Consider the following 26,884-nt stretch of genomic DNA (forward strand, 5'->3'; position numbering starts at 1 on the left):
TAGCCATACTTGTATAGTTTATAGACTAACATTACAGGAGTTGGCTGAAAGCTGATAACAAGATGACAGGGTGATAAGGATGCTGGCAGAGACAGGAACACAGGACCTTTTCACTTGGTCAAGGTTTGTGTATTATACAGAGACAAGGGCAACAGGCTTCTTTAATCAACCTCAGCCAAGACTGGCCCTTGGATCTAATCTGAGGATGTCAGCTAGACAGCCTGATTGACACTTAACCAAGTGATGTAGCCCGACCGCCCTACTCCCTCTATCATGACCATATTAGCCTTCAAGTACCCAAACAAGCTTCTCATAAGGAGCCAAGTCCCAGACAAACATAGGTTTCTCCCACCGGTCAATGATATCGTTGCCGACACCAAGCACTCCAACCTCGTCAAAACCTCCTAATGACACTCGTTAGCCACATCAAGCCAATAGGTCTTGTAAGGGATACCTATAATAAACGCTATTATATCCCTTATTATTTCATTAATAACGGCCATTATCTGTTGTTTTGGGAAATTGCGAGACGACTCTGCTGACAACTGACGAGCAATTTTCCCCGATCGAGGCGACAGTTGTCAATCATGATATCAAACTGTTTGAAAAACTTCCCAACATCACCTTTTTTCTCTCGTTGATGCCGATTATGCTTATCATTAACTGGTTTTTTAAACATAGTCTATTTCCATGTCAGGTAGCAGTTCAACATACAAATTCACTCTCACCAATTTCATCCCTTTAGGCCTGATGAATGACGAGATAGACCATTAACCAACTGAATTTGAAATTTAAAATTTTTTTGTCATTCAGCAATTTAAATTTTTTTTTTCCAATTTTCAGTGATTTTGAGTGTGGCGAGCTTGCTGAATGATAAAAACATAACAACAAAAATTTTTTTTTCTTTCTTGGTTTTCGGCGATTTTGAGTGCGGTTGCACACTAACTAAGGTAAAAAAAAAAGTCTCGTCTGAAGGTCGCAACTTGAGTCAGGAACATGCGTAGTTAAGCGGCCTCGCCCAGACTCGACTGGCGCAGTCAAAGTCTGTGACTGAAACCCCAATATCGCAACCTAATTACTTATCACAAGCCAGGTAATTTGGGCGGCCATAAAATCATTAAGCGCCACTCTGAAGCCAAACATACACTCGTGATCTGATTAGAGCTGGATTGATCACAAACCAATATATAAGTACATCACATTGGTTTCTCAATTTTATCCTCAAATACACGAGCGATTTCACGCTCGGTTTGTAAATACGTTACGATAGTAAAGTGACTGTGATAGACGCGATTACACATTCTGACCACTTTCCTGATCGCCACAAACGATGACCAAACACAATCACTGGAATCAATAGTTGGTGATTTAGCGATGATTCTGACGAGAGGGGAGGGCGATTACCTCAAGGGTATGAAACAACAGGGTAGAAGTCAGGAAGAATCTCTCAACAGATAAGTAAGAAACAACCTGATTGGATTTGCCAACACTTAGCAGGAATTAACCTCCAGTGATTGGATAGGATATCTGGATGTGTATTTATCAGAATTCTTGCACGCTACGACACACCCACTACAGAACCAAGTAAAAGTTGCTCAAGACTTTTAGCTAATCTGACTTTATTGGAGCATGTTATCGAAAAGGAAGTTAACGTCGAGACGATTTCCATGTTGACAGATAATGTGTTATACATGACATACATACAGGATCTCTACCCTCGAATCACCAACACAAGTCAGCCATGCCAACAATAAGATTCCCTCATATATGTGATAATCACATGATAGTTGAGTTTCATCGAACAAGGACCCAATTACTCCATATTCACGAATGATTGACAGCCTGATTGGGAAACCTGTGGCCTCTCTGACAACTTAATATGCAAGCCAATTTCAGCAAAATGGTCGCCAGAAATCGCTTCATCATGTTGTTCAGGTTCGATGCTGGTAATTTTCTCAGAACCAGTTTTGAAGGTCAATCATAGTCTTCTCCACGCGGTCACCAAACCCCGATTAAACCCACCTCGGCCTGACTTACAAATGGAACAGCGATCAATCTCAATCAGACATGGCCGAGGACCAGCTAAATGGTGACCACGGAAACGGAACACAATATGATATCAGCAGGGAACATATTGGAGATTACGTCCCGATGATCGCCTACAAGAATTCGAAAGGCAACCAAGTCAAAGTGTGCACTGCTGCTTTTCCCAGTAGGAACCACTGAACTTGATATTTCAGCATGGTCAGGCCTTGAACAAGAACGGCAAATCCCACCTTTGCAAAACTCTTGGTCCAGGACTACAATGCCTGAAGATTACAGATGAGGATGAAGACTGAGACCAGGCCAGAAAGCCCCAAGTCGATTCACTATCTGTCAAACCCTGAGATGTCCAAGTAATTTAGAGGAGCCTTCATGAGATCCCCCAGATACAACAAGTCATATTGTACATTAGTAGATGACATCATTTCCCCTCTCCCCATGGGACAGTGCCTGACCATCCTTCATTATTCTCAACCATCATGTCCATCGCCGTCGGTCATTCATCATACGGTTGTAATAAGTTGTCCTGGGAAGCTGGGAAACATGGTTAGAGCGAGCGAATATTCAATATTATATCAGCTGTGGCAACAATCCATCCCAAGTCGTATTATCAAGGACAGACCCTCGGGGAGATTCAAGGTTTCCAGATGATTATTTGCCATCTGAATTGAGTACTTGTTGGAACCATATCAACTTGTTGATACGTCTGAACGCTTCCATTGAAACTGGACTGCTGATGCATGTTGGCATGGTAACAACAAACCTTGTGGTACATCTTCACCTGTGGACAACTTCCGTCAGGTCAGAAGTTACCGCTGACGCCACCTAAAGTTGATCAAATTAACTGCACTTTATATGTAGTTTCTTTATTGGAATACGCGACTGGTTACGCTCAAATGACAGAAACTCAACCAACATCCGATGAGCCATCCCTACATCCTGACATCTGACAGAGATGGATGAGATGTTAGGTCATTGGCCACCATCTTGGATCTTCTCCGGGGCGCCGGATGCAATAGTAAGCCTCAACATGCAGCCGACAAGTCTGGCTAATAAAGACAGTTTTTCTGCCAATTTATTGCAGCCTCATGGGTGCCTGAAGAAGGCGCTATCAGCAGCACATATTTGCTTCAGAGAATGGGGACCCATAAGTTACTCAGCCCATTTAGATCTGTTAGCAACTAAGTGAGATAGGGTATGGTCAGAAAATCCTCCAACAGAAGGCCTTTGGGCTGTTTCTATAATAGACACTCACAGAAAGTGTATTTCAGGAATGATACAAATGCCAGCTTTTGGAGAATGGTCAATATGGATTATAGTCAAAAGCAGCAGCTTACAACTGGAGTGGCCAGCGCAGCAAACAGCCAGAGCTGTTCAATGGTGTGAGTGTACAGTGCCGGTCAATGGTCATTCTGTGGTCAAATATAACTTCCATGTAATCAATTTCAAGATATCATTGGAAAAGAAATTGCCACTCTTAATAGTTCAATAGTCACACAATGCAAACCCAATACAAACAAAGGCGGAAACCATAATGGGATTGTCCCGGCTAACAGAGGTTTCCAGGTCAACGTCAGTCACTAGACCGACTCTCATTAGTAATTAGCCCAATCACAAACTAATCATCTTAGGAGGAAGCAATCACCACAAACTCATTAGCCTTTTGAGCTGGCCACCTCAGCTTTGGGGCAATGGGTTTGGTTGCCAGTGGTGGTGGTGTTAGCTGGTATTGCACTCCAAGTCACACCATCATGAAATGTTTGGGTAGATCATTTTGGGGACTTCTAAAAGCAGTGTTTATCTCCAGCACAGTCAGTGATATGACTTCACACACCAAACACAATTCACAGTCAGAGAGAAGTGAGTTACCCAATGATGTTGACAAGAAAATGAAATGGATAACCATCTGACACAATCATGAATGCTAGAAAATGGAAATGATGGCCACCAAAATGTTGACTGCTGCTTTAGCTGATGAATATGGTTATTCACATCAGCAATAGAAAAACCTTGTCCCTCGTATAATGGAGAATGATGATAGACAAAAACACATTCACAGAAAACAGTGATTTTCCCTAATCCTTAAAGATGTCACACAAATTCATTGGTAGAAATGGGACGTTTCCATGGAAACTTATTTACGGTTCTGGTTTTTCGATCATGAGTATCAGCAAGGGGATAATTCTAGGCTTTTTAGCACCTGAGTCATGCAATGGGCCGGAGCGGGGAAAAATATTCACGAAACTCAATTAACCTCGGAGCCGGCAAAAACAAGGGCGATGATGGGGAAACGTGCCGATGGTTGAAGGCAAAGGCACATATTCCAACATCATAGAACAAAGGGATCTTTCAGTCGATTTAGCGAAAGACTTTCTTTCCAGCAAACTCCCTTCGGCCAACAGAAGTGCTGGTAACTTGACGACACAATGCTGATAGCAGTCTCATCTTACAGCCAAACACAGGACAGATCCTTCTTTCCGATATTAGTTATGGGATTAGGGATATCAGGACAAAAATTCATGAGTTACAATTTCATTTTGAGCTTGCAGCCATTGCCCACCAGGGTTAGAGACGAATGTGGCAAAAATCTGAGCTCAGCCCCACTCATTTTCACAACCTTGAATTCTAGTGCTCCTATGCTATGAATGGCTATCAAAGATGAGAAGTGTGTGACATCTCGTTTACGATCTGCACCAGTCAGAAGGTGCAGTCTGCCATGGGCAAAAACAAAGAAATATTATCAGCAGGAAAGATATCACCTGGTCACGTTATTTGCAAATGTTTCAAGGTCAAATCACCTGCACATATGGAATGCCTTTCAAAGCAAGCATAAGGCATGCTTCAAATATGTCATTCTGGTCAATGTCTAGCTGTCATTTTCTTTCAAAGTCAAACCAGCAGCAAGCAGGTCACGACCACAGAGTCTCTTTTAGGTTTTTCTGATTGCCTTTCAAGGTCGAAATGACACACTAACCAAAGGAAAAGCCTCATCTACCTTACACTGTTTACTGTACATACAATGCACTGAGGTAAACCATTTTATTTGGAGGTGATGCACTTGGTCATCTCAAAGATCTCATCACCATTTCAGAAGGAATCTGAAAGTGTACGTGTTCCCGACTTCATCAACAAACATTACAAGCAATAGATGAGTAGCACCTTGCCAAGAGTATCCGAGTGCAATCAGCCCTCGGCTAACAAAATGGCCGCCTGTCAAACAGACACTTTTTTATTGTGAGAAAAGGATATTTTCTGCCCAGTGTTAACATTGGCAGGTAAAATAGGAAAGAACCTTCAACAGGCTAAGTGCTAGTTCATGTTAGCTGATGTTAGAGGACTTCTTTCTCGAGAGAAACAAACTGGCATAGACTCAACTATCGTAGTGCAACTGTGTCCAAGCATTCTGAAGATGAGGTTTGCACCAACCTGAAGATTGAACTGAGTATAGTTTAAGGACACCACACTCTGGCAGGTGTAAGCTTTGGTGTAAATCTGTCCAATTTCCTCCAGCCAGACAGCACTGAGCAGAATGGATTGTAAAAGTACATCCACCCTCACTGCAACATTCTTGTCATCATTTGCTCTCGAGTTATTAAGCAACGCATTCCAACAGAAATGCAAAGCTGAGATGAGGAATGCAGAGAGCAGAGAAAGAACCTTGGCAGTTTCTGTCTGAATCGATATTCCATCTTTTGACAACCTGAAATGCTACCATGCTTTTCCTTCCAAAGTCATGTCCCAAGACATTTCCACCATTGTTTTGGCAAAAGCCTCTCTGCCATGATTAGGCTCATTTCAGGGGTATGCCTTGGACAAAACAACGACCACTAGTGGTCTGGTCAATTCTCCCTCCGTCAAGCTGTTAAACGATATCCATAGCGATTCCCAGCATGCACAGCAACTGCTATCAGCAACCGTCAGAGACACACTGCATGGTTTCGCACTGAAGCAAGATTAATCGAGTCTCGACTCCGTTAGTGCTTGGCTATCGCGGAGCTGCACATTTATCATCAAGCCTCTCCTTTTTTCAGTGGAGTATTGTTGATCCAAGTTCCTGGTTACTTTCAACCTATTGATAGTATTGAGGCTGTCCAACCAGATCCAGATAGAGTGGATCAAACTGAAGGTCACTAGTTCTTGATAACCTGAGGTTGTGGTGGTGGCAAGGGTGATGGTCTCATAGATACAAGCAAATACATTGAACAGCAACCCATGGGAGTTATTCCTTGATGACCTTAACTAGGATTTGCACCAGTGACATTGGCCTAATAACCTTGCCACCCTTCAGAGACCATCCGAAGTAATCTTCACCAGCTTGATTAAAGAAGAATTTTGAAATGTTCTCCCAGAATGACCTTGGCTTTTTGTGTCTTCCTCTTGCTCTGGTGGCCATGTTCACAGATGATCCAGCAGATCAGTCAACATGACCTGCCTAAAGCAATCAGCAAGTAGTGTGTATTTGCTCTTAGTGACCTCGCTAGTATGGTGACAATGGTGTGACCTTGCACCTCTCAAACTGTCATGTTGGCAAATAATTCTCATTTCCTTCAAGGATATTGTTTGCTCTTCTTGGAATTCTTCAGTTATGACCTTGCCATTGATGACACTGTTCAGGGGTGACCAGGTGGATTAGAGGCAAATATTTCATATCCCTCGTAAAAAACATGCCACGATATATCAACAAGGTCATGTCAACACGATTGATTTTGTGTTGGCCCACTTTTTGGATAGTTTTCAGGATTGTCCACATTGTCCACATCAGGCGATGAAGGGATTTGATGGTGTTACTCAACACTGAGAAGAAGAAGAAGAAGGCAAGAAAGACGAACCTCTCCAAGGTGGTTTTGAGTCTAACAAAGTAACATTCGAACCACTGACCCAATACTAATAGAAACATACCAGTGATTATTGTTTTGAGCTCCAAAGATTTGTTCCCGCTAACTTTCCGAGAGGCGGTATGTCTCACTTAAGCCATTGAACAGTTCCCTCTGCTTATTATACAGCATTTCGTAGAAGGCATCAGGTTCTTTAAAGATAGGGAGAATTCCATGACAAGTTGTTGAAATCAGGTGAACATCTACCCAAAGAACAGTACATGGAGATGTAGAGAGTCTCGTCAACTTCATTTGGGGCTCATATTGGAATATCTGTTCAGTCATAGAAACATGCCAGGTAAAAAACGCCCATTTCCAGCAGAGAAAGTTATGCCCCGCATACCTGGTCTAATAACCATCACAGGATGCAATAACATGGTCCAAGGATCGAGCGCTTTCATCTTGGGATGCGTCCCATCAGGGGCATGCTTAAATTACCCTTTTTTACACACAATACCTGTTTGAAATTACCATGTTTTAGTAAACACTCATTTCGCCACGACTGAGAGGTGAAGACGATCCGAACTCAAGTTGGCTTCAATAAGCATGTTGGCTTTCATTCATGCCGCCTTGATAAAATAACCATGGTAGTCAGGCAGAGAAGGATATCATAGTAAACCACAAGGGAATACGTTAACTAACCCACAGGGTCTGTCAGCATGCAGCAACTTACCTCCAAATGACCTCATGATAAGCTGAAGCATCTACCCAAGAAGCCAAAGTGCTGGAGAAAGACAGCTCCTCACCAATGGCCTTCCTACAAGTAGTCTCAGCATCTACCCAAGATGCAAAAGTGCTGGAGAAAGATAGCTCATTGCCAAAAAGCCTTCGACCAGACAGCAGTGCAGTAGCAGTACCTGTAAGGGTGCAGCTCACTAAATTGCCCCTGGCTAGAGAGTGGTAGCAGCAAGGAGATCATCCAAATGGTCAGTGAGTTGTGAAGACCAAAATGCATCAATGATCACTTTTCTTCAGGCAACTTCCCTTCTGTTGGTTCATCTCTCAGGTTGCTAGTTCACAGTTATCAGGAATAGGTCTGTGGTGTTTCAACCAACTGGGGAAAGCCTTCGGATCCATTTCCTCAGATGGCCATTTCGCCTCCAGTTATCATTAACAATCTGTGTTTGAACTCTGCCAGACCAGACTCTTCCATTAGGTTTCATTGCATTTCATTAGAAAATGTCAGATTTTAAGCCCAAAATGCATCAATGGGTGATCGTTTTCCACCAAATGCAGCTCCTAACTGTTTTTCTTCAACTCCAACCATTCCTTCAGCAGATAAGGAACATATCAAATGGCCAGGTAGTGTGTTCTCCCCAATCAGACTTGCCTTGTCTTCTGGTGTTCTTAGAGAAAGCACACCATCTATCTCTGACTTGTCTGTTACAATAAACCGTCTGATTTCTGAGGTTTGAAGTGATCCCACAAGTCTGAAAGGTGAACAACATCAATACAGAGGTAGTGAAAGTTCCTTGGTTGTGGAGTTGGAGCAGTGAGGAGTGTTTTAGCTGAGATACTGCCAAGGTGTTAGAGGACTGGAGACATGGTTCCTTGTTTGTGGAGTTGGAGCAGTGAGGAGTGTTTTAGCTGAGATACTGCCAAGGTGTTAGAGGACTGGAGACATGGTTCCTTGTTTGTGGAGTTGGAGCGGTGAGGAGTGTTTTAGCTGAGATACTGCCAAGGTGTTAGAGGACTGGAGACATGGTTCCTTGGTTGTGGAGTTGGAGCAGTGAGGAGTGTTTTAGCTGAGATACTGCCAAGGTGTTAGAGGACTGGAGACATGGTTCCTTGGTTGTGGAGTTGGAGCAGTGAGGAGTGTTTTAGCTGAGATACTGCCAAGGTGTTAGAGGACTGGAGACATGGTTCCTTGTTTGTGGAGTTGGAGCGGTGAGGAGTGTTTTAGCTGAGATACTGCCAAGGTGTTAGAGGACTGGAGACATGGTTCCTTGGTTGTGGAGTTGGAGCGGTGAGGAGTGTTTTAGCTGAGATACTGCCAAGGTGTTAGAGGACTGGAGACATGGTTGCTTGGTTGCAGGAGTTGCAGTAGAGCTCACAGTAGAGGAAATAGATGGAAGCCTCAACATTTCTAGAGCTGAGACAACTGATGATGTGTCAGTGCTACCAACCTGAGGAGGCAGCAGCCAGGGCTTTAGCAACCAAGATAGTCTCTAAAGCTTCAGGCTGTTCAGTCAGTCTCTTGCTCGTGGACAGATAGAAGTACATTGCTAGTGTGAGAGTTGGAAACCCTTGTTGCATCCATATCAGATGATACACAGTTTGCATAGTTTCCATTAGCATCACCACTTAATCACAATACTAGCGCAGGTTGGTTTCCAACCAGCTGACTCCCCACGAGATGAGCATGAGTTCTCATCCGATGATAAACGAGGGTAGCCGATGATCGACTGCTCGTACTCCATCACCCGCCGCCATCACAACCTCCCTGATTGGCTCAGCCATGTTTTACTGAAGTCAGTATTATGATGGGTTATAGATGAGGGTTTTTACTCCTCACATTCTTGGTGTAAACACAAGTTGTGCCACTTGTTTGTGTTTGATTTCAGACTCCAATTCTATATGGCAGTAGAGTCATGCAAGACACAACTGAATGAAGATATTAGACAACAGAAGGCCACATTCTGAAGCAAGTCTGTAAACCATTCATTGACTGTTGCAAACCCTTCATCACAGACTGACAGCATAACATCTACTGCCCAAACTTGTCACCAGGATTTTGGATGTTCTAATCTGAAAAGTGAGGGAATATTGGTGCAACAAATTAGCCACCCTGGGGAAGAGGTTGCAAATAGTACATTTTCCATGCATTTCATTGTAACATCATACCAGTATTATTGTCTCATATCAGTCAGGATGTGTGTACATTTGTGTATGAAAGGAATACTGGTCAGTTAAGGTTGGATGAAGTGAAGAAATGATGAAGCACGTTTGTTGAGTTGGTATGATTTTGACTGATGGTGGTTGTGAGTGCGTCTGGCTCTAAAGATGAAGGGAGAGTTTGAATGTTTTTGGCGCAGGTGGCCTGGCTGGGGTTGTAGACATAGTAAACATGGTTAGAAACTGTATCTCGGGACAAGGAGTCACAACGTTACATTGTGCAGTGTTCAGGCTGATGTTGGAGGCTGATGTTGGAGACACACATTTACAGCGACTGCAATGATATCTTCAATTCTTTTGCCAATCTTCAGCAAGGAGATGGCCATGCTGGGGGAGGAGGTGGATTCCATTGACCATCAGTCTCAATGTACTTTGAATGCAGGTCTATTGAAGTCTACTGGAGGTTGCTGAGCCAAGAGAGAAGACAACCTATAGGTCATCTCTTCAACTTATTTAAGGGAATTGAAGTTTTGAACAATAAACCCACATCAATGTTTCCACCTGCATCAACTAAGAACCAATGAATATTTCTGACTACCTTTCTAAGGCTTTTCATAGCTATAAGCAATCATTACAAACAATTAGTGTATAAATTGACAACTGAGGCCTTAACCTTAGGTAATAGGCAATAATGAGTCTTAATGTAGTGTTAAATTAGCAAGTCTTTGTGCCACCTGAGTTGGCTGGTCAAACAATCTCAGGAGTTTTTCTCACCAAGTCTGAACAAACATGATCAAGACAGTTTAATGAAGTCCATAATCAATTCCATAGCACTTGGGCAGAATTGACATACATTCTGTACACAAAGTGTACATTGAAGTCACTGTTGAGCTGACAGGTTGAGCTGACACCAAAGCCTTGATTGTATTATGGATTGAACCCTCTTATGAAATCTTATTCAATTCCTATTGTAACATAAATTACACTTCCTGGCCGGATTCTAATTCATAGCATTCATTCCACTTGATCAGAGAAGACCAAGATTGGCACATTCCAGCAAATGTACTTGGCCATGTTTCTTAAGGCTCTAAACTAAAAGCCAAAACCCATTACTTTGGTAAATGGGGAAATGGTGTTTTTTGATAACCAAGTCATCCAACTCCACTAGTGAAATGGTACAACATGATTCAGGTGTGACCAAACTCTAAATTCACTCGGTTTTAAAGCTTTTTCTTGTCTGCTAGCTGGTTCCATGAAACACACTCAAATATTGGTATTTTAAAGAATTTTCAGTAATAAAACATGCTGGCGTTAGCTGACTTTTATAATGGTGCTCACTGTCTCCTGCCTAAAGTCTCCCTTGAACAGTGTCTCACACCAGATCATGAACAAGGCAGACGAGAGTGCACATCCTCTGCTCAATATCAACTCATTCCATTACAAAGCTTAATCTGTGAAATCCTTCAAATCCAACATATCGAATCATATTCCCTGGATTCCCAGGTCCCTCGTTAAAAGTGTGTGGCTTTCAAATCATGTGGATCTAATATGTAAAATATCTCTATGGGGATCGCACCACAACGCTTCCTTAAATGGTAATTTTTCGTTGGGGAAAATGATGAGACACGACAGGCGGAGGTTTTTACAATCAGCCCGTTACAGTATGACAGTTGGAATTCAATGAAAATTCACATTTCCTGCACAACTGTGACGGGTCTGGATGATTGATGATCATGGGTTGACATCTTGTATGTCGGACTTTTTCCAAACAAAGACTCCCTGGATCACCCTACACAGCTTTTGTGGCGAAATAGATGATGATTCAAAATGTTCAAAATGTGAGTGTCAACTGGCCTGAAAAAGGGCTGTTCATTCATGGAAGAGTTAATGAGGACCTTGAGTGAGTGTTTTATCAGTTTGTAGAATATGACAGTATCAGGGCAAACTAAACACTGCCTTATTGACACACTGATCATACAACTCGCTTAGATCAACAACTCTTTCATATAGAAGGCAATTATAAGTCATAGATTCGATGAGAAGGTATGCATATTGTACATCCGGACTGTGGAGGAAGGAAAAGTGATTCCTTGAGACGACTTTAGGTGATCTTTGATGAGAGAAACCAACAGCTATGATCTGCAAGATACAAGCAGATCAGGTGAAATGTCTCCAAGACAAAGCATGATTGGCTACCCTTGCCAGTTTCATTCTGTCGAATAATCATTTGAATTTTGCAGCTGAAAGCTGTCTCTTCATTGTCTTTGTCATGGATGTCACTCGACCAGCGTAAACTCTCCGATTAAGAATGGCGCCACAGCATCACATGACATGAAAGGCCCGCACATCCATTCATACAAACTCATCTTTTTGATCCGGAAAAAGTTGAAATTTTGATCTTTTATGTGAGTACTAGCCTGGGGTCATGGCTGACTCATTTGACCATGGCATCAAATCAGCTCAGGCAACACAGGAATTATCAGGGGGAATCTCAACACCAACAGAAACATCAAATCAAGACATTTACGACGAATGGTCATGTCTGATGTTGTCAACTTTTTGACAATTTCTCAGCAACAAATATCACCATTTGTTCTCCAGGGGTCAAAGGGACTTAATTTTGTTGAGTTTCTTTCAAATGCTTCTAATGACCTTTTCTTGTCATCACCCCTGATGTCTATAAATAGCTGCTAATCCGGCCCTGGGATCAACCCCCACAGGGATCACCCCAGGGATGAATGGACCACTCCAGCCAGGCTTCCTCTCGCTCCGAGATTATCCACTTCATCCCAAACCAATATTCACTTTCTTCCCGGGCAGCTGCTTGTCGGGAAGATTTATCAAATGCTGGGTGATAATTTCACTTTCTCCTATCCAGGCAAGATGTCGCCAGCACGATTATAATTTCTTGTACTTTTAGCACAATTATCATAAATGTAAGAGGATTAACATGTGATTATTATAATACAAGAACAGCCATGAGTCACGCGTGTCGCGTCCAGCTCAATGAGAGTTTAAATTCACATTCATTATGGTTGCCAGGATAGCGATGAGCTCGAGTTGCTAGACCAGAACTGTCTTGTATTTAACCCCTGGATCATGGCCAGGGGTAGCCATATGGGGTAGCTTGTGTCCAGAACTTTGGCTAACCTCTTAGGAACTGACAAGTGAACCTGTGATATGGACGAGAAGCTCGAGCCCCAGGAATCGTCATCCTGCTCCAACTAGAGGCTCATTCTACCCCCGATCAGGTTTTGCCATCAACAGACTTTTGGCAGCAAGTCTTTAGCACTGTAGTGATGAGACTGTCTGACTCAGCTAGGGAAGGATCAGATGAGTATCCTTTCCAGTAAAACCTGGCTTTGCTTTTTTCACCAATCCGTACAAAGCAGGCGCATCAGACACCGCGATAGTGGTCGAAAGATCAAAGTGAGAACAGCGGAGATATCATCAAGAAAACATGGCTGTATTTCAATACTGTTTATGAGACAGCAGGGAGCAAAACAAAGCCCGCATTCTATCACTGGTTCTACAAGTTCTACCGCTATTTATTTGCAAAGTGGAAATCAAACCAGCCAAGTGACGGAGTCACAGGTGAGAGAATTCAGAAAGAGGCTCCACATGATAAAGCGGTCCCCCACCTGGACCATTATGCTGATCAGGAGTGCTATTGATTGCATTAATGAAATGCAAACATTCGTGTTGACATTACTTTCATTTTAGAATAAACTCCATGGTTCGATTCGTTTTAGTGACGTCTCAATTTACATACACCCAATTTACATGGCATTTACAATTTCAATACACCCAGTGTTGAATTTGACTCATCCAAATTGACCAATTCCAAGTTTTTTCAAGTAATGTATTCAGACATTGTGCCTTCACAGCAGGTCTCCCATCATGCAATCTCCAAACAATCTTTATATTCCCTTCAGGTCTCCCCTGACGTTACATTAGTACGCACAACTGCAGTGAACTTTGTAAGTTGTGGGCTTCTCTAGACTTTCCAGTATCCTCAGTATGTACACCTCCTCCAGGTGTATGGTACCTGCCTCCCATCTGGGCCAATGACAACCTCCTGACAGCCAACATCCAACGGGAACAGACGTACATCAACTCAGCAGACGTTTTTTGAGGAAACATGTTGCAGCTTGAGCTATCTGGCAAGGAACGTTGTTGCCGACAGCCTGAATTATCTCTGCTCATCTCTGCCTAGAGTTCCAGCTGAAACCTTGCCTCATTGGATGCATCCTTTGAAGCCTTTAAGAAATCAGGATATGGAACAATGTTTCCTTCTTCTTAGATCAGCGCAAACAACACATCATTAAAGCTTTTTTCCTGATACCATAAATCAAAGTTATTCAACATGGAAAATCTACTGGTCACAGCACTATCAGCCATAGGATTCTCAATGCCCCCAACCTTGGCATGATCAGTTAGATTAAGTAGCACATTCAAGGGGCACTCCTGATGCTGCATATCATTTCCTCTTTAAACTGATACAAAAACACCAGCGGAAAAAACTCTGATCTAAAAACAGGCTCCTGACAGTGCATGCCATTGTTGGCTTCCCAGCTAGCGCACGTAAACCATCAACGGAAGCCAGGGAGGCATTTCTAACTCATTTGATCTTGGTGTTTGATCTGGTACCGAGGACCTTCCGACCCTCACGGCACAATGTGAAAATAGCAGTCCATGTTTGCTGTTATGTCATCGTCTTTTCATGGAATGACATTCCGCCAACTCTGTCTTGAGAAATGCCTTCAGGTTTTTTCCTTGCGACACAGGGTGAGCACGTGCGCGAGGTGGAAAGGATTGGTTAACCACTAGTTGATAAAGATAGTATCACTATTTGAGATGCATGGGTTATGAAGCCATAACATACAAGGAGATGCTGATGGCAGAGCCTGATGCAACCTGAGAAGCCATGGGAGACAACACAAAGGACAACTGAGTACTGAGTTCATTAAGGTTGTTGGCCAGCATTCCAAGCAGATCAGTCAGCTTGGACACTGTGCAAGATGCTCAAAGGTCCCCACAGAGTCATACCATATCAAGAAGAACATCAGTTAAACACAACCGTCTTGAGCTCAAAGGTTATTGAGACCACAAGCAGCGTTCAGATCAATGCAAAAACACAAATGAAGCATCATTGTGACTTTGTCTAAAGTGTTCATTTAGCCGACAAAACATGTGCTTGACTGTCATTGAAACCACTCTACAATGCAGTGAAGAGTGGTAAAACATATGAAGACTACTAAAGCATCGTCAGCCATTGTCACCACGCCGCCAAATCATGTTCACCGCAATCACAGGTACTCGGGCGGTGTTCAAGTGTCCACCGACCCCCATAGCACCACCACACATGCTTATTCAGCTCAGCGGTGCATTTTAAGCAGGTTGTCTGGCTAATTGAACCTGACACTATTTGTGCGGTAATCCTCGTCTGAAAGAATAACTCGGCCTGAGTTCAAAGTGGCGAAATCCCAGGGCACTGGTCTAAGTCTTAAGTTGGGTATGAGCGATTAGGCCTAGAGAGATTACAGGAGGATATGCACGCATTAGTTCTGCTCATGACATGCTTTACTCTCCTCAGCTAGTCGCCTGCCTGGAGAGAAAGAACCACTCACAACAAGAGAGCATTTAAAACTACAGTGGAACCTCGGTCGGCGACCACCCCGCTATGACGACCAAGAATCGCCGTTGATAATAATTAGTTAATAATCCCTTTATTGCAAAAAAACACGTCAAAGATTGCAAACTGAATCATCAAAATGAAAGTGTCCCATTTCACTTCCTCAAATCCAAACTTATGAGATTGAAATTTCCTGAAACTCGACCTTAATGATGATGAGCTATTCATGAAAAAATGGCTTTGGTGACCTTTAATAGTATATTACCTTGAAACATGGAAATGAAACTTTACCCAAGAATCAAAGTTTTTTACAAACCGGAGGTTGCTACGGAAGTTTCTGACAATGCTCCGTAATCCATCTTTTCAGCCGGGAAAGAATAAATTACAGGCAGAGATTTGTGCAGTGCGGTGGAAGGGAGTCTGGTGGGTTGGGTTAGCCATGATGCCTCATAATTACGACTATCAAGCTTCCCCGGCCAATTGTTGACACACAACCAGATGTTGGATAAAGTGAAACAATGCCTTGGTTTTCAATAATCTCAACCAAACACATTTTTCATAAAAATTGAAAAGTTTTCAAAAATCTGACATGGTGTCTTCACTTGACAGATTGGAGAGCCCAGGGGAGGTGAAGGTTTCAAGTCACCTTGGATTTTCTGAAAACATAAATCACAGTCAACATTTCTGTTCGACAGAACCAAAATCTCTTGGGATCCTGGCTTTGATTTGAAAGGCTCCAAAGCAGAGTCAGGGATAGTTGATTCCATCCTGGAGAGTGTTGGCTTGGTAACTATACTGTTTCACTTCAGTGTTGGGACTTCAGAAAACACTGCCCAAGAAACTGCCATGCAGGGTTGAATCAAAAATTGATTAAAAACTGCCAGCGGTTGGATGAATGAAACGGGGAATATGCAGGGGAGGAAAAGCGTGAATTTCCATTATAATGGCAGAGGTTATACAGCGTGAACTGCATTAGAAGAAACAGCGATTCACGCTGAATTGAGATCGCGTAGCTGTCAATCAGATCATTGAACAAAGACTCGTATTTTCCTTGAGTTTGCTGTGCTAAGAATAGGCTTTGAAACGGACAAAGACGCGCTATGAATTGACCGAGAAATGGCTACCAGACATTTCACAAACACCAGTGCGCTTTGATGAGAAAATAGAAGGAATAACTGCGCACTCTCGTCATTGTCTTGGGCTTCATTTGTCGACAGTGCTTCGGTATTGTTGGCGAATTCTTAGGGCTGAAATATAACCTAAACTATCACCATTATTGTGTCAAGGTCACGACATTGGTCACAGCGCTAACTGGAAGTGGCGAACTCAAACACGGAAGGCAAGCGCGCATTATGAGTCAGAATAAATCGTATCGCTTTGACTGGGACAGACGTCGTGTCTGTTGGGTTCTTTTTGAGTTGGCTACTGAAAATTGAGACGGATATTGTCAGACTCTACCAAACCCCCATCACAGAGAAACAGAAATACCTTCATTCATCAGCTAATAATCAACGCGATTGGCATTGATTTGGGCTTATGTTAGTTTTATGACCATCTTGGGTAACATTCACCGCCATTTTGTGCCGTCTGGATCAGGTGCGGCCCATCTCAAGAGACATGTTGGAGTGACATCGGTCCATCGTTTCATCAGGATTGTTGGGAAATGTGAGGTTGTTCTTGAGCTGTATTTCTTATGTTGACTGGATTGGAGTCCCAGGCTCCGCGTTGAGACCTGTTTTGATTTCCATCAAACAAATGAATTATCCACCAGGGGGATGAAGAGCTCAATGTCTCATCAACAAATTGGGAGTGTGAGGGTTAGAATGTAAAGTTGTTCTTTCTTGGCTCCGTCCAGGCTCGACATATTTGTGTCACTCATTCATTCAGTCTGCAGTGTGCAATGTCCAGTTGATGGGCTGCCTGGGTAAGCATGCTGTCTACCGCAAGTTGACTGACCACTAATGACTGATCACCAAAAGGTCAGAGAAACGTTACAGAGAGGTTACATAAGAGTCATGCAACTGCTGCATTTGTCCCTCTAATTGAAACGCAGGGGTTGCTTAATGAGCATAATCATGATCATAATTAGCAGGCTAGTTTTCAAGGGAGCTCAATTGGTGATGGAAAATTTGAAAGTGTGTGATATTTTCCAATGATTAGCTGGTGATTAGCCCCCGATTCATGAGAAAATTAGCAGATGGGTGCTAATCATGCAGTTTGGTTTCATAAAGTTTTGGGTAATTTAGGACATCTCATTATGGTTGTTAATTAACCGATGGGGCCACCGGGGCCATTAAGTTGAAAAATGACAGAAAATTGTGATAATTGATTTTCCTAAATAACTTTGGGCCGTGGGCCGTATTATAAAGACAAACATCATTAAACTGGAGTGGCAAACAGGAAAACCGCCAAGAAAGCTTTTCCAAATCAAATTTTTTCATCCTTCAGATTTGAATTTTTCACAAGTTCAAAATTCTGAGAAAAATTTTCAAAGAAAAAAAATTTTTGGGACTGATGATGTTTCTTCATTTTGAGCAGAAAAAAAACAAGTGAAAAAAATATTTGGACTTGAAATTTTTTTTCATCTGTAGCATGACAACTTTGCCGCAATCAATTTCTTAACAGAAATCATGATAGCATTCCTCTTTTCACGGCAATTATGAGCTGAAGGGGATTCCCTGTGATCCTTTCCGGACTTGAATGGCGTTATCAAAGTGACTTGAGGATCGGAGAAGCTATGTTGGTGAGTGGTGAACATCAATGGCTTTTTTCCAACAAAGTTGGCCAAGGTGAGCAGGATTCCTTCAATCGATGAACACGAATCAACAGGTTATTTGGCAAAGTTAGGACAAACTGATTATCATCACAACTAAAGTCTACTTGGTGTTACATTGAATGATAGCAAGTACAGAAAGGTCAAATACATCCAGGTCTGACTAGGATGACATTGTCTCTCTCATCCATATCATCGCACCAGAAATATAGGTACGACTGCACACTCGGGTCTATCTTTTGGCAAGGTTAGGATGAAACGACAGGCAACCTTTGAGGAGATCGGTATTGGCATGAGGACCAAGTCAACCTTCTTGATCCTGCAGATCCAATCAAGTTGCGGGATCTCCCGCGTATGGAGACCATCATGTATATAATCGATACTTAGACGGGAAAATTGGATTGTGATTGATGTGTCACCATTTGTATACGCCGACAGAAGTCATTTTCATAAACACCACAGCAGCGTGAATCCAGTTATTCAAAAACGAGTCTGTTTCATTGAACACTGCTTGAGCTATCTGTGGAAGAGGCAGTCATAGCAAAGATGATTCATCTGAGCCAACTTGAGGTGGACAAAGAATCTACCCATACGTTCATGTTAACTTTGATGATATCTGCGCATATCCACGAATTGGCCGATGGCAGATCTTGGTCAACCGTTCCTGAAATGAACGCCCAGAGAGGTCATCGAGGCTCGAGAAGGGTATTCATTGTTGCACCCTGAAGGTGGATGTGAATGAGTGAATAGCCTTGCGCTTTATTGAGAATCCAAGCCATGTCGGCATAATTGGGATCGGGCACCTCACCAGCCTTGGGGACACATCTCGAGAGCCGAGATTACACATCCCATCTCCGCGCTGACCTGCCAGCTATAAATAACTGAATACAAGTCAGTGGGTGTTATCGGTGCTGCATATCCAGTTTGGCTAAATCTCAGCAAACCCCCCAAGCAAACAAGACTAACAATGGGACAAGCATCGCGCTTCAAAGACTCAGTTTCTGACACACGTTTATTTTTGCATTTTCACCTCTCTTATCTGCTGTGTGATTAGGATGCTGAGAGAAGTTGCATTGAGTCGTGGAGGTTTGACCGTGATGCCTGGAGGTCTCCTCAAAATCACCCGAGAACCAACGTAGTGGAAACATCGGCGAATAGCGATAGAAATGTGATTAAATCATCAACGAGAGGCCGCCATGGGAATGGCTCTAGGTCGTGGGAGCTGAAGAGGAAAGTCATGCCAACCAAGAGGACCTGTCCTCAACATACGCCATAGCCAGTGGCCTAGTCACATCACCTTTTTAGCCATCACCCTTGGAAACATCCACCAGCCCCAGTCCCACCATCTTCACTCTCCATCTTCCTCCAACACTCTGACTCATCAACCGAGTAGCAACACGCCATCCCCTCATCAGCCATCGGAGACTCCATGCCTGCTTGCCGTCAAGTACTCAGAGTGAGGCTGGTGAACGTCCCGCGTTATCTAACTGATAAAAACTTCTCAACATTGCTGTTATGTTGTAGACCAAAAAGCCAACTAATGTCATCACGATTACGTTTCAAGATATCGACAAGAAGAATGTACTGTTTGAAAGTTACCTGGTGTTGGTAGGTGAGTGGTTTGTAGGTGTACAAGCTGTGCCATGTACTGTCAGTGAACAGTAACTGTATTCATCCAGGAGATTTCATCAGAGATGTGACGGTTCTGATATCTGTGTGTTTGAAAGTGATGCATGGAAACAAAAGTTGCATTTGGCCAATGCTGTCAGGCTTTTTGGGGTTCATATTGAACATATCGCGAAATCGGAGGCAAAAGATTGATGATTGTCTTCTTGCGGCTTTGAGCAAGGCACTGCAGTAAGACCTAATAAGAGAGACAACGTTCCCATCTCCAAAACCAATGTCCAACATTGCTGAGCCAGAAAGATGATGATAAGGTTGGCACGAGATCAAATGTCAAGTCATTTTCTGTCGCTCACGATTCGAGATGAAATCATGGCATAAATGCAAGTCGTGCGTGGTTGATGTTGCTGCATGAATAATAGCCAATCAGGCTGTTGCATTTACAAATGTGATTTGCATCGAGATTCAGAGACATGGTGAAATATTAACCCATTCAGCTCCAGCGCAATATCTTAAGATGGTGTAACAATTTCTCCCTATTATCTGTTTTGTGTGATTCCTTTCAATAGTCCCATTAATGTGAGATACCTTTAACTGGGCTATGACTGCACCTGCAAATAAACACAACTGCTTCAGTTTCCCTATCAAGACAGGCAAACAAGATGGCCAAGTGTCTGCTGCAAGGAGAGGACAAGAGAGAGAAGCAGTCTAGATACAGCATCATCCTGAAGAAGAAGACACGACCATCAAGCAGACAGCATATCATTCACAAAGCGATATGATGATGAGATAAAAAGAGGGCATAAAGTGTCTTACCCAAGAGCAGTAACATCAAAAGGCAATCAAGCAACATGCTGTCACACAAAACTTGCAGCTGACTTGAAAAGACCACCTGGACTATTATGGAAGGATCACTTCAGCAACAAGGAACTCGTCCACGGAAAGAACAACGTAAGAATGGCCGCCTGGGGTTGTAATGTTTTGGTGTTACGCACAAAAACTTGTCCATAAACATTCCAGACCGCCCATTGGCTGTAGCACTCTCCACGCACCATTGTCGTCAGTGAAACTCGCATTAAATCTTCCAAGCAGAAATGGCAGCGTTGTTTTTGTCAAAAATGCAGTAAATTTTCGCTCTTGGTTTCCAAGTCACATTTGAATCTTATACCATCATAGAGGCTGTGTGTACTCTGAGTGAGTTGCTCATCGACCAAGTTAGGGTGACACCATCTGTGCATGGATGCATGCCAAACATGCACTGCTGTGAAAGCTTAAATAAACTGTTGGTTTTTGTATGATTTATGTAATGTGTGAGATTTTCTATGAGGCGTTTAAATTTATGTGGCTGTTCTCATAATGTTTCAGATAGATTTATGTTTACTTCCGTCTGAACCATGAAGACATAAAACCAACATACTTCATATACAAAACACCACTGGCTTGTTTCAGTCTAGTGTCCCTGGTTTTTGCACAATTTATCAAAGATTTATGTACGAAGTCTTCCAGTTTGTATGAATGAGATTTATGGCCAATTCTGGGCACACTTCTGATCATAACAATAAATTTTATTAGGCATTCATGGCTATTTATGGGGCATGTTGCCGACAACTTAATAATGTACAAATTGATGTTTTATGGACTGGTACTACAACACAAGATTTATCTTCCATTTACAAGTAGATCAGGTGTGATAATTTATTGCCTTGGAACATACTATGAATTATGGGTAATCTCACCTAACAGTTTGTTTTTGCTCAATAACTCCTGTGGCTGATGGCCGCAGGCCTTAGTGAAGCACTCAAACAGTTTTCTTTTTCCACACATCTCGCCTCTTTTTGTCAAAAACAGCCATCTTTACTTGGCGCAAAGTATCCACCAGTTGCCGGGGGTAGCAGATGGAGCAAGTCGATGGTATTGTATCCAGGAAAAAACGTAAAATAAATCGTCCTTTTTGAGATGTTTGAGTGACAGATTTCTGGTAGCAGTGCAAAAAATCTAACCTTATTATGGCATAAAAAACTTTGACTGGGTGTGTAGTCGCACTTCAACCTCGTTCCAAGGGGCCATCATTGTGTATGCACACATGCATTTTGAAGATTTTGAGGAGTTTCTAAGACGAGGTCGGCCGACTGCCTTACCAAACGATGACTGGTATACCTTTTTACAGTTTGAATTAATGACCGAACTGTAACCTTATATTTGGGTCATTTTGACTGGTCTGATGGCTAAACTAATGAGTGATGCCAAGAATACCTTGTCTATATCTTAGAGTAGAAATTGTACATTTTGTATTTCTCTTTAAACCCCAACTGGTCTGATCGGAAACAATATGACAACTTCCATTAAAATGAAACGGCCAGGGGCCATTGTGCTCACTGCCTAGATATTTGGTGGATATTTGATATTCTACATCTAGTAGGTCAAACCAAAGTGATAATAAAATTGATGATAAAACTTTGAGATGAACGGTAAAGTGTACTTACAATATGCCCAGCATAAGTCAGGACTGTAGTAGCACACCATTAGGAGAAGACTGAGCCATAGGCCCTGTAGCTGCCGGCCTAGACTGTCACACTTCATTCTGACGTAACACTGAAAGTAGAGAAAAAGGGCCGATTAGTTCAATTTGATCACATCTTGATCCAATATCAGAAATGTATGTTTACCCAAAGTAAATTTTATGTTATTATTCTATGAAATTTACCCTTCTCATAGATGTTGAAATTAAATTTTGAAATTTTGATTTTTGATAATTTCTTTCAAAAAGAAAATCTGAAATATTTTTTCAAAATTTTGGAGTTGAATTTTTTTCTTTCCAATTTCAATTCTGACTTTCCAGTAATCTGATGATAAGAATGACCTTCATATTTCATATACAATTAGGTAAGTCCGTTGATTTCGAAAATCACATAACAGGTTTCAATGAACAGATGAAGACCAACCTAATGAAATAGTAATTGTGAAGAAAATATGAATAAATCCAAAATTCCACAGTCACTGAAAAATCCAAATCCAATTCTGAAACTAGAAACCTAATCGTCAATGTATCCACGACCAGCCTAAAATGACCACTGAGGCTAATTTCCCCAACACTCCGCTTTATCCAGAACAAAATGACTTTAGTGACCAATTGAGAAGGCCTTTTGGCCTGTCCTTTGAGCAGCAGATGTGAGGCTAAGTAGGCCTGAAGCCCAGGTCCCCCTCGGGCAAAAGCCACCTTTGTCTCCTTCAAGGAAACTTCTCACAAACGACCATGATTACTTTGTGGTTAAAAGGCCTACTAAAAACACCTGGGACAAAGGAGCACTTAAGGTAAGCCATATAGGAAAGTGTCCCATTCACCCCACCCCCTAATGAACCCTTAACATTGGAAACAAAGGAGGATATTGTGGATATAGCACCTGGTAATTGTTGAGGACCTATATCCCACACCCTGGAGGCTAAGGGTGTGAACCTACTCACCAACACTGCCATCAAAACACCCCCAGGGCCGCTCTTAGGACATTGCCTACTTCTGTGGCCAAAAACAACATCTGGCTTCAAAGGAATGTTTTAGTTTGGTCATCAAACTGTCAGCAACATTTTTGAAAATATATATTGTAATACAAATAGTTGTCTTGTTTATGTTTTAATTAGATCATCACAATTCATCAAGGGTCTTTAAACTCCTCTAGTTTCATAGGCCTAAGTGATTCATGGAAAACGTCATTGTTGCGGAGTCCCTTCCTTCTGCTATGGGCTCCTAGGGAACTAGCTCTTGTGAGGGCAGGATCAAGTGAAAGGACAAGAAGTCAGGTGTATCTCTTTCAGAACTTTGTTGTACGTCTGTTACAGGTTGTTACAGGTTCAGGTTGTTACAGGTTCACGTTGGAGGTCGTCTCTGAGGATTCGGCCGGAGGGCCACGCTAATAAAGGCAGACTAATTGGATAACATGTGATCAGCCACCTCGATTCCTATTGGTTGGACATCAGGGTGTTGGCCCGCTGGACCACTGGGAGGTGGCGACCTCACTTCCAAAAAGCCATCCCTTAAGTAACGTGTACCTCATAACAATTTTAATTTAAACTTTTTATCTTCATAACCCGTATGGTCCATCTTAATAACCCGTAGGGTTCATTAGTTTTTCCAATTAACAATTATACATTTCAATTTGTTATTATGAATTCGGGGATACAAGTTGCTAATGTTATTGTCGAGATGTACACGAACCAATGAACTAATAACAGAATTGTCATGTCGGTTAAAGTAAAATACACTACAAAATTGGTTTTACTAACTGGAAACTCCTGTGAACTCTTAAAATATCAGCTGAACTGTTTGAATTCTATAAAGGTTTTAAGAGATGTCAAAATACAACTTCCTAATATTTCTCATATCACTACATATTACTTCATTACATAATTTCATTCTCAAACATTCCATTGAAAGCCTGTCCTCTCCATGGGAATCATCATATCACTCATCACAGGCCTATTTCTTCAGAATATTTTTCTATCTCAATAATGCTCATGGAATTGTATTCTTGATCAATTTGGTTCAATCATTGTTTTCAATTTTTGATTCATCACCAGATGTTAAAATGTGCATGAATTGGGAGACCACAGATAGAAGTGTTTTCTAGAGCAACAACATTGGGAGAGCACACAAGACCTCTCAAGCACCCACAGGCTCATCCAGCCCCAACAATGTTTTCTGAAAAGAGCTTATGTAAATATTTCATAGTGGAAAAAGTGTCTCAGTGTTTATTATTGAGAGTGTGACATAGTTAACAGAACACTCAGTCAATAACAGGCTTGTCCTTCAACAGTTTGGATGGTATGAGGTGAATTTTATGTATGCCTATCTCCTTCAATACTGCTTGTCAATGCTACTTAAATCAACCAATCATCATGCTCACACTGCCTAACTCTGTATTTGGAGAAAGTTAAATATCTGCCTATCTCAACTCCCAACCACGTGATACGCCTTCTGTAAAAATGCCTATCTCATTGGCAATATATTGGTGTACAACATACATTGAATGTAAATCTGCCTAACTCAGGTCGCAATCACGATGATGACGAGAATGCGCACATTATACTTCAAGTCTGCATTTATCCTTTTTGATTGTTCATTTGGTCCCGCTGTGAAAACGACACACTGTTCACTCCAATATAAGGTGTTGTATTTCAAACTGTAAAAATCACCACAATACCTCATGCTGCGCATTAAACGGGAATCAGATTGTGCCTCGGCGAGGACGATTCACAACGCAGGCGTAGCAAAAAAGAACAAATCGTCGCCAGATTCTGAATTGCTCAGTAGCAACCATTTCCAAGTTCCTCTATTGGAAAAAAACATCACCGACACAATCGTAACAACTATAGCCCAGTAGGGGGCAACGACACTCACAGGGAAAGCTTGTCCTAAACTTCGGTCATTGTGGCCATTTCTAAAGAGACTCAAACGCAAGCAGTCTGTGGACATTCTCTAATCCCTGTACAGCTGCATACCCATGCTCTGCTGTGGAGGGGACCTTGAATACAGGACAGAGGACAGTTGTGACATCCGAAGACATGTTTGCCCTTCTCAACGCTACAAGCTCCAATTATGAAGAACTGCCCATGATTTGTGCCGATGTGATGTTACCTTAATGTCAGTTTTGGGTCCTTGACATCACAGTCTCCTTCTCACTGTAATCATAGAACCCGGGCTTTTGGAAAACGTGGCCTCGTCCAATGGCCATAAGAAAAGTTTGGCCATTTCAGCCAAAGGGATTTCTATGCGGCCAACATACCTGGAACTCCAAATAACAGTTGAGCTAAACACACAAGAGTGCGGTGTGTAAATTTACATGTGTAGCCGAGGGAAGTAGGCAAACTTGTCTGAAAGTATATGCATTGTAGCAGGCGGCCTGCCTTTCCCAACTTGGCTAATATAACTCATAATGCATGGACAAACAGACAACAAACATGGGTAAGCAAATCATGTATTTCACAGTTGAGGTAGAAAAACGCAAATATACTGTTAACCCTTTAAGGCACATGGCTGTTTGACAGTCAACACCCAAAACATGCAATTTACTTGACACACCACAAGTACCCTTTTGGACTGTGAAAATGTACCCCCTAGACTTCCTTCAGCCTAATATTAACCCAGCTGCAAGGACCATACAAAGTCACAACCAGATCCATGCAGGGATTCAGCTCAAATAAGGACAAAGTCACAACCAGATCCATGCAGGGATTCAGCTCAAATAAGGACAAAGTCACAACCAGATCCATGCAGGGATTCAGCTCAAATAAGGACAAAGTCACAACCAGGATGCTAGGATTCAGCTCAAATAAGGACAAAGTCACAACCAGGATGCTAGGATTCAGCTCAAATAAGGACAAAGTCACAACCAAGATGCTGGCATCCATGGAATATACCTTGCTTGTTGATACATGTACTTGACAGCTAGGCCTATATTGCCACTTCTCCTCACACATGTCTCAGTAATTGGCAAATTGAGCATTTAGAGAAAATTGCCACATGTTCAAAATCACACTGAACAAACATGAATCACAGGACTACTTTTGCTGGTCAAACCTCAACATGGTCGTGTGAACCATATGCAGTACATGTAGTTTGTCATTCATAGGCCTAGCCTACATCAACAGTCAACATGAAGAGCATGAATCTCAATCTGAATCTGATAGTTTGCCCAGGTGTCACCTGTAAAAGTATACCTAGGTACGCTTGGCCTTCAACCCTATAGGTTCTCTCACAGCATTTGGTATCGAGACAGACCCCCAACCATGGGACACTCACCATAATACAAACTAATTCATAAAAATCGGTGGGATTATTGGTTATTAAAACCCATATTGCTCTCTCATCACAGGAAACAAAGGCAAACTATATGAGCATGCAGCAGACGATCGTAGCTAGCCGGCTTTGGGTCCGGACGCGGGAAAGATTACCATTAAACTTCACAACTATCTCTCCACGTTTTCAGATGGACTGGCATCCCAAAACACGGCCTAGATGGTCTGATCCGCTCAGTTATATCATTATGAACAATACCTATCCACAATTAGATGACCAGAAGTTATGAAATAGTGACAAAACCATTAAAG

General features: G+C 42.2%; 1 protein-coding gene across 3 annotated transcripts in view; it reads right to left on the bottom strand.

Annotated features, from left to right (window-relative positions):
• The window catches only part of LOC135489224 (fibroblast growth factor receptor-like 1), a 65,343-nt gene that overhangs the window by 20,103 nt on the left and 18,356 nt on the right, over positions 1-26,884 (bottom strand). For all 3 annotated transcript variants that reach the window (XM_064774473.1, XM_064774474.1, XM_064774475.1), the window contains exon 2: positions 22,267-22,375. In XM_064774473.1, coding sequence (XP_064630543.1) covers positions 22,267-22,375 — 109 coding nt within the window. The remainder of the gene's footprint in view (positions 1-22,266; positions 22,376-26,884) is intronic.

This window comes from Lineus longissimus, chromosome 6 (assembly GCF_910592395.1).
Source record: "Lineus longissimus chromosome 6, tnLinLong1.2, whole genome shotgun sequence".
Classification (NCBI taxonomy): Eukaryota; Metazoa; Nemertea; class Pilidiophora; order Heteronemertea; family Lineidae; genus Lineus; species Lineus longissimus.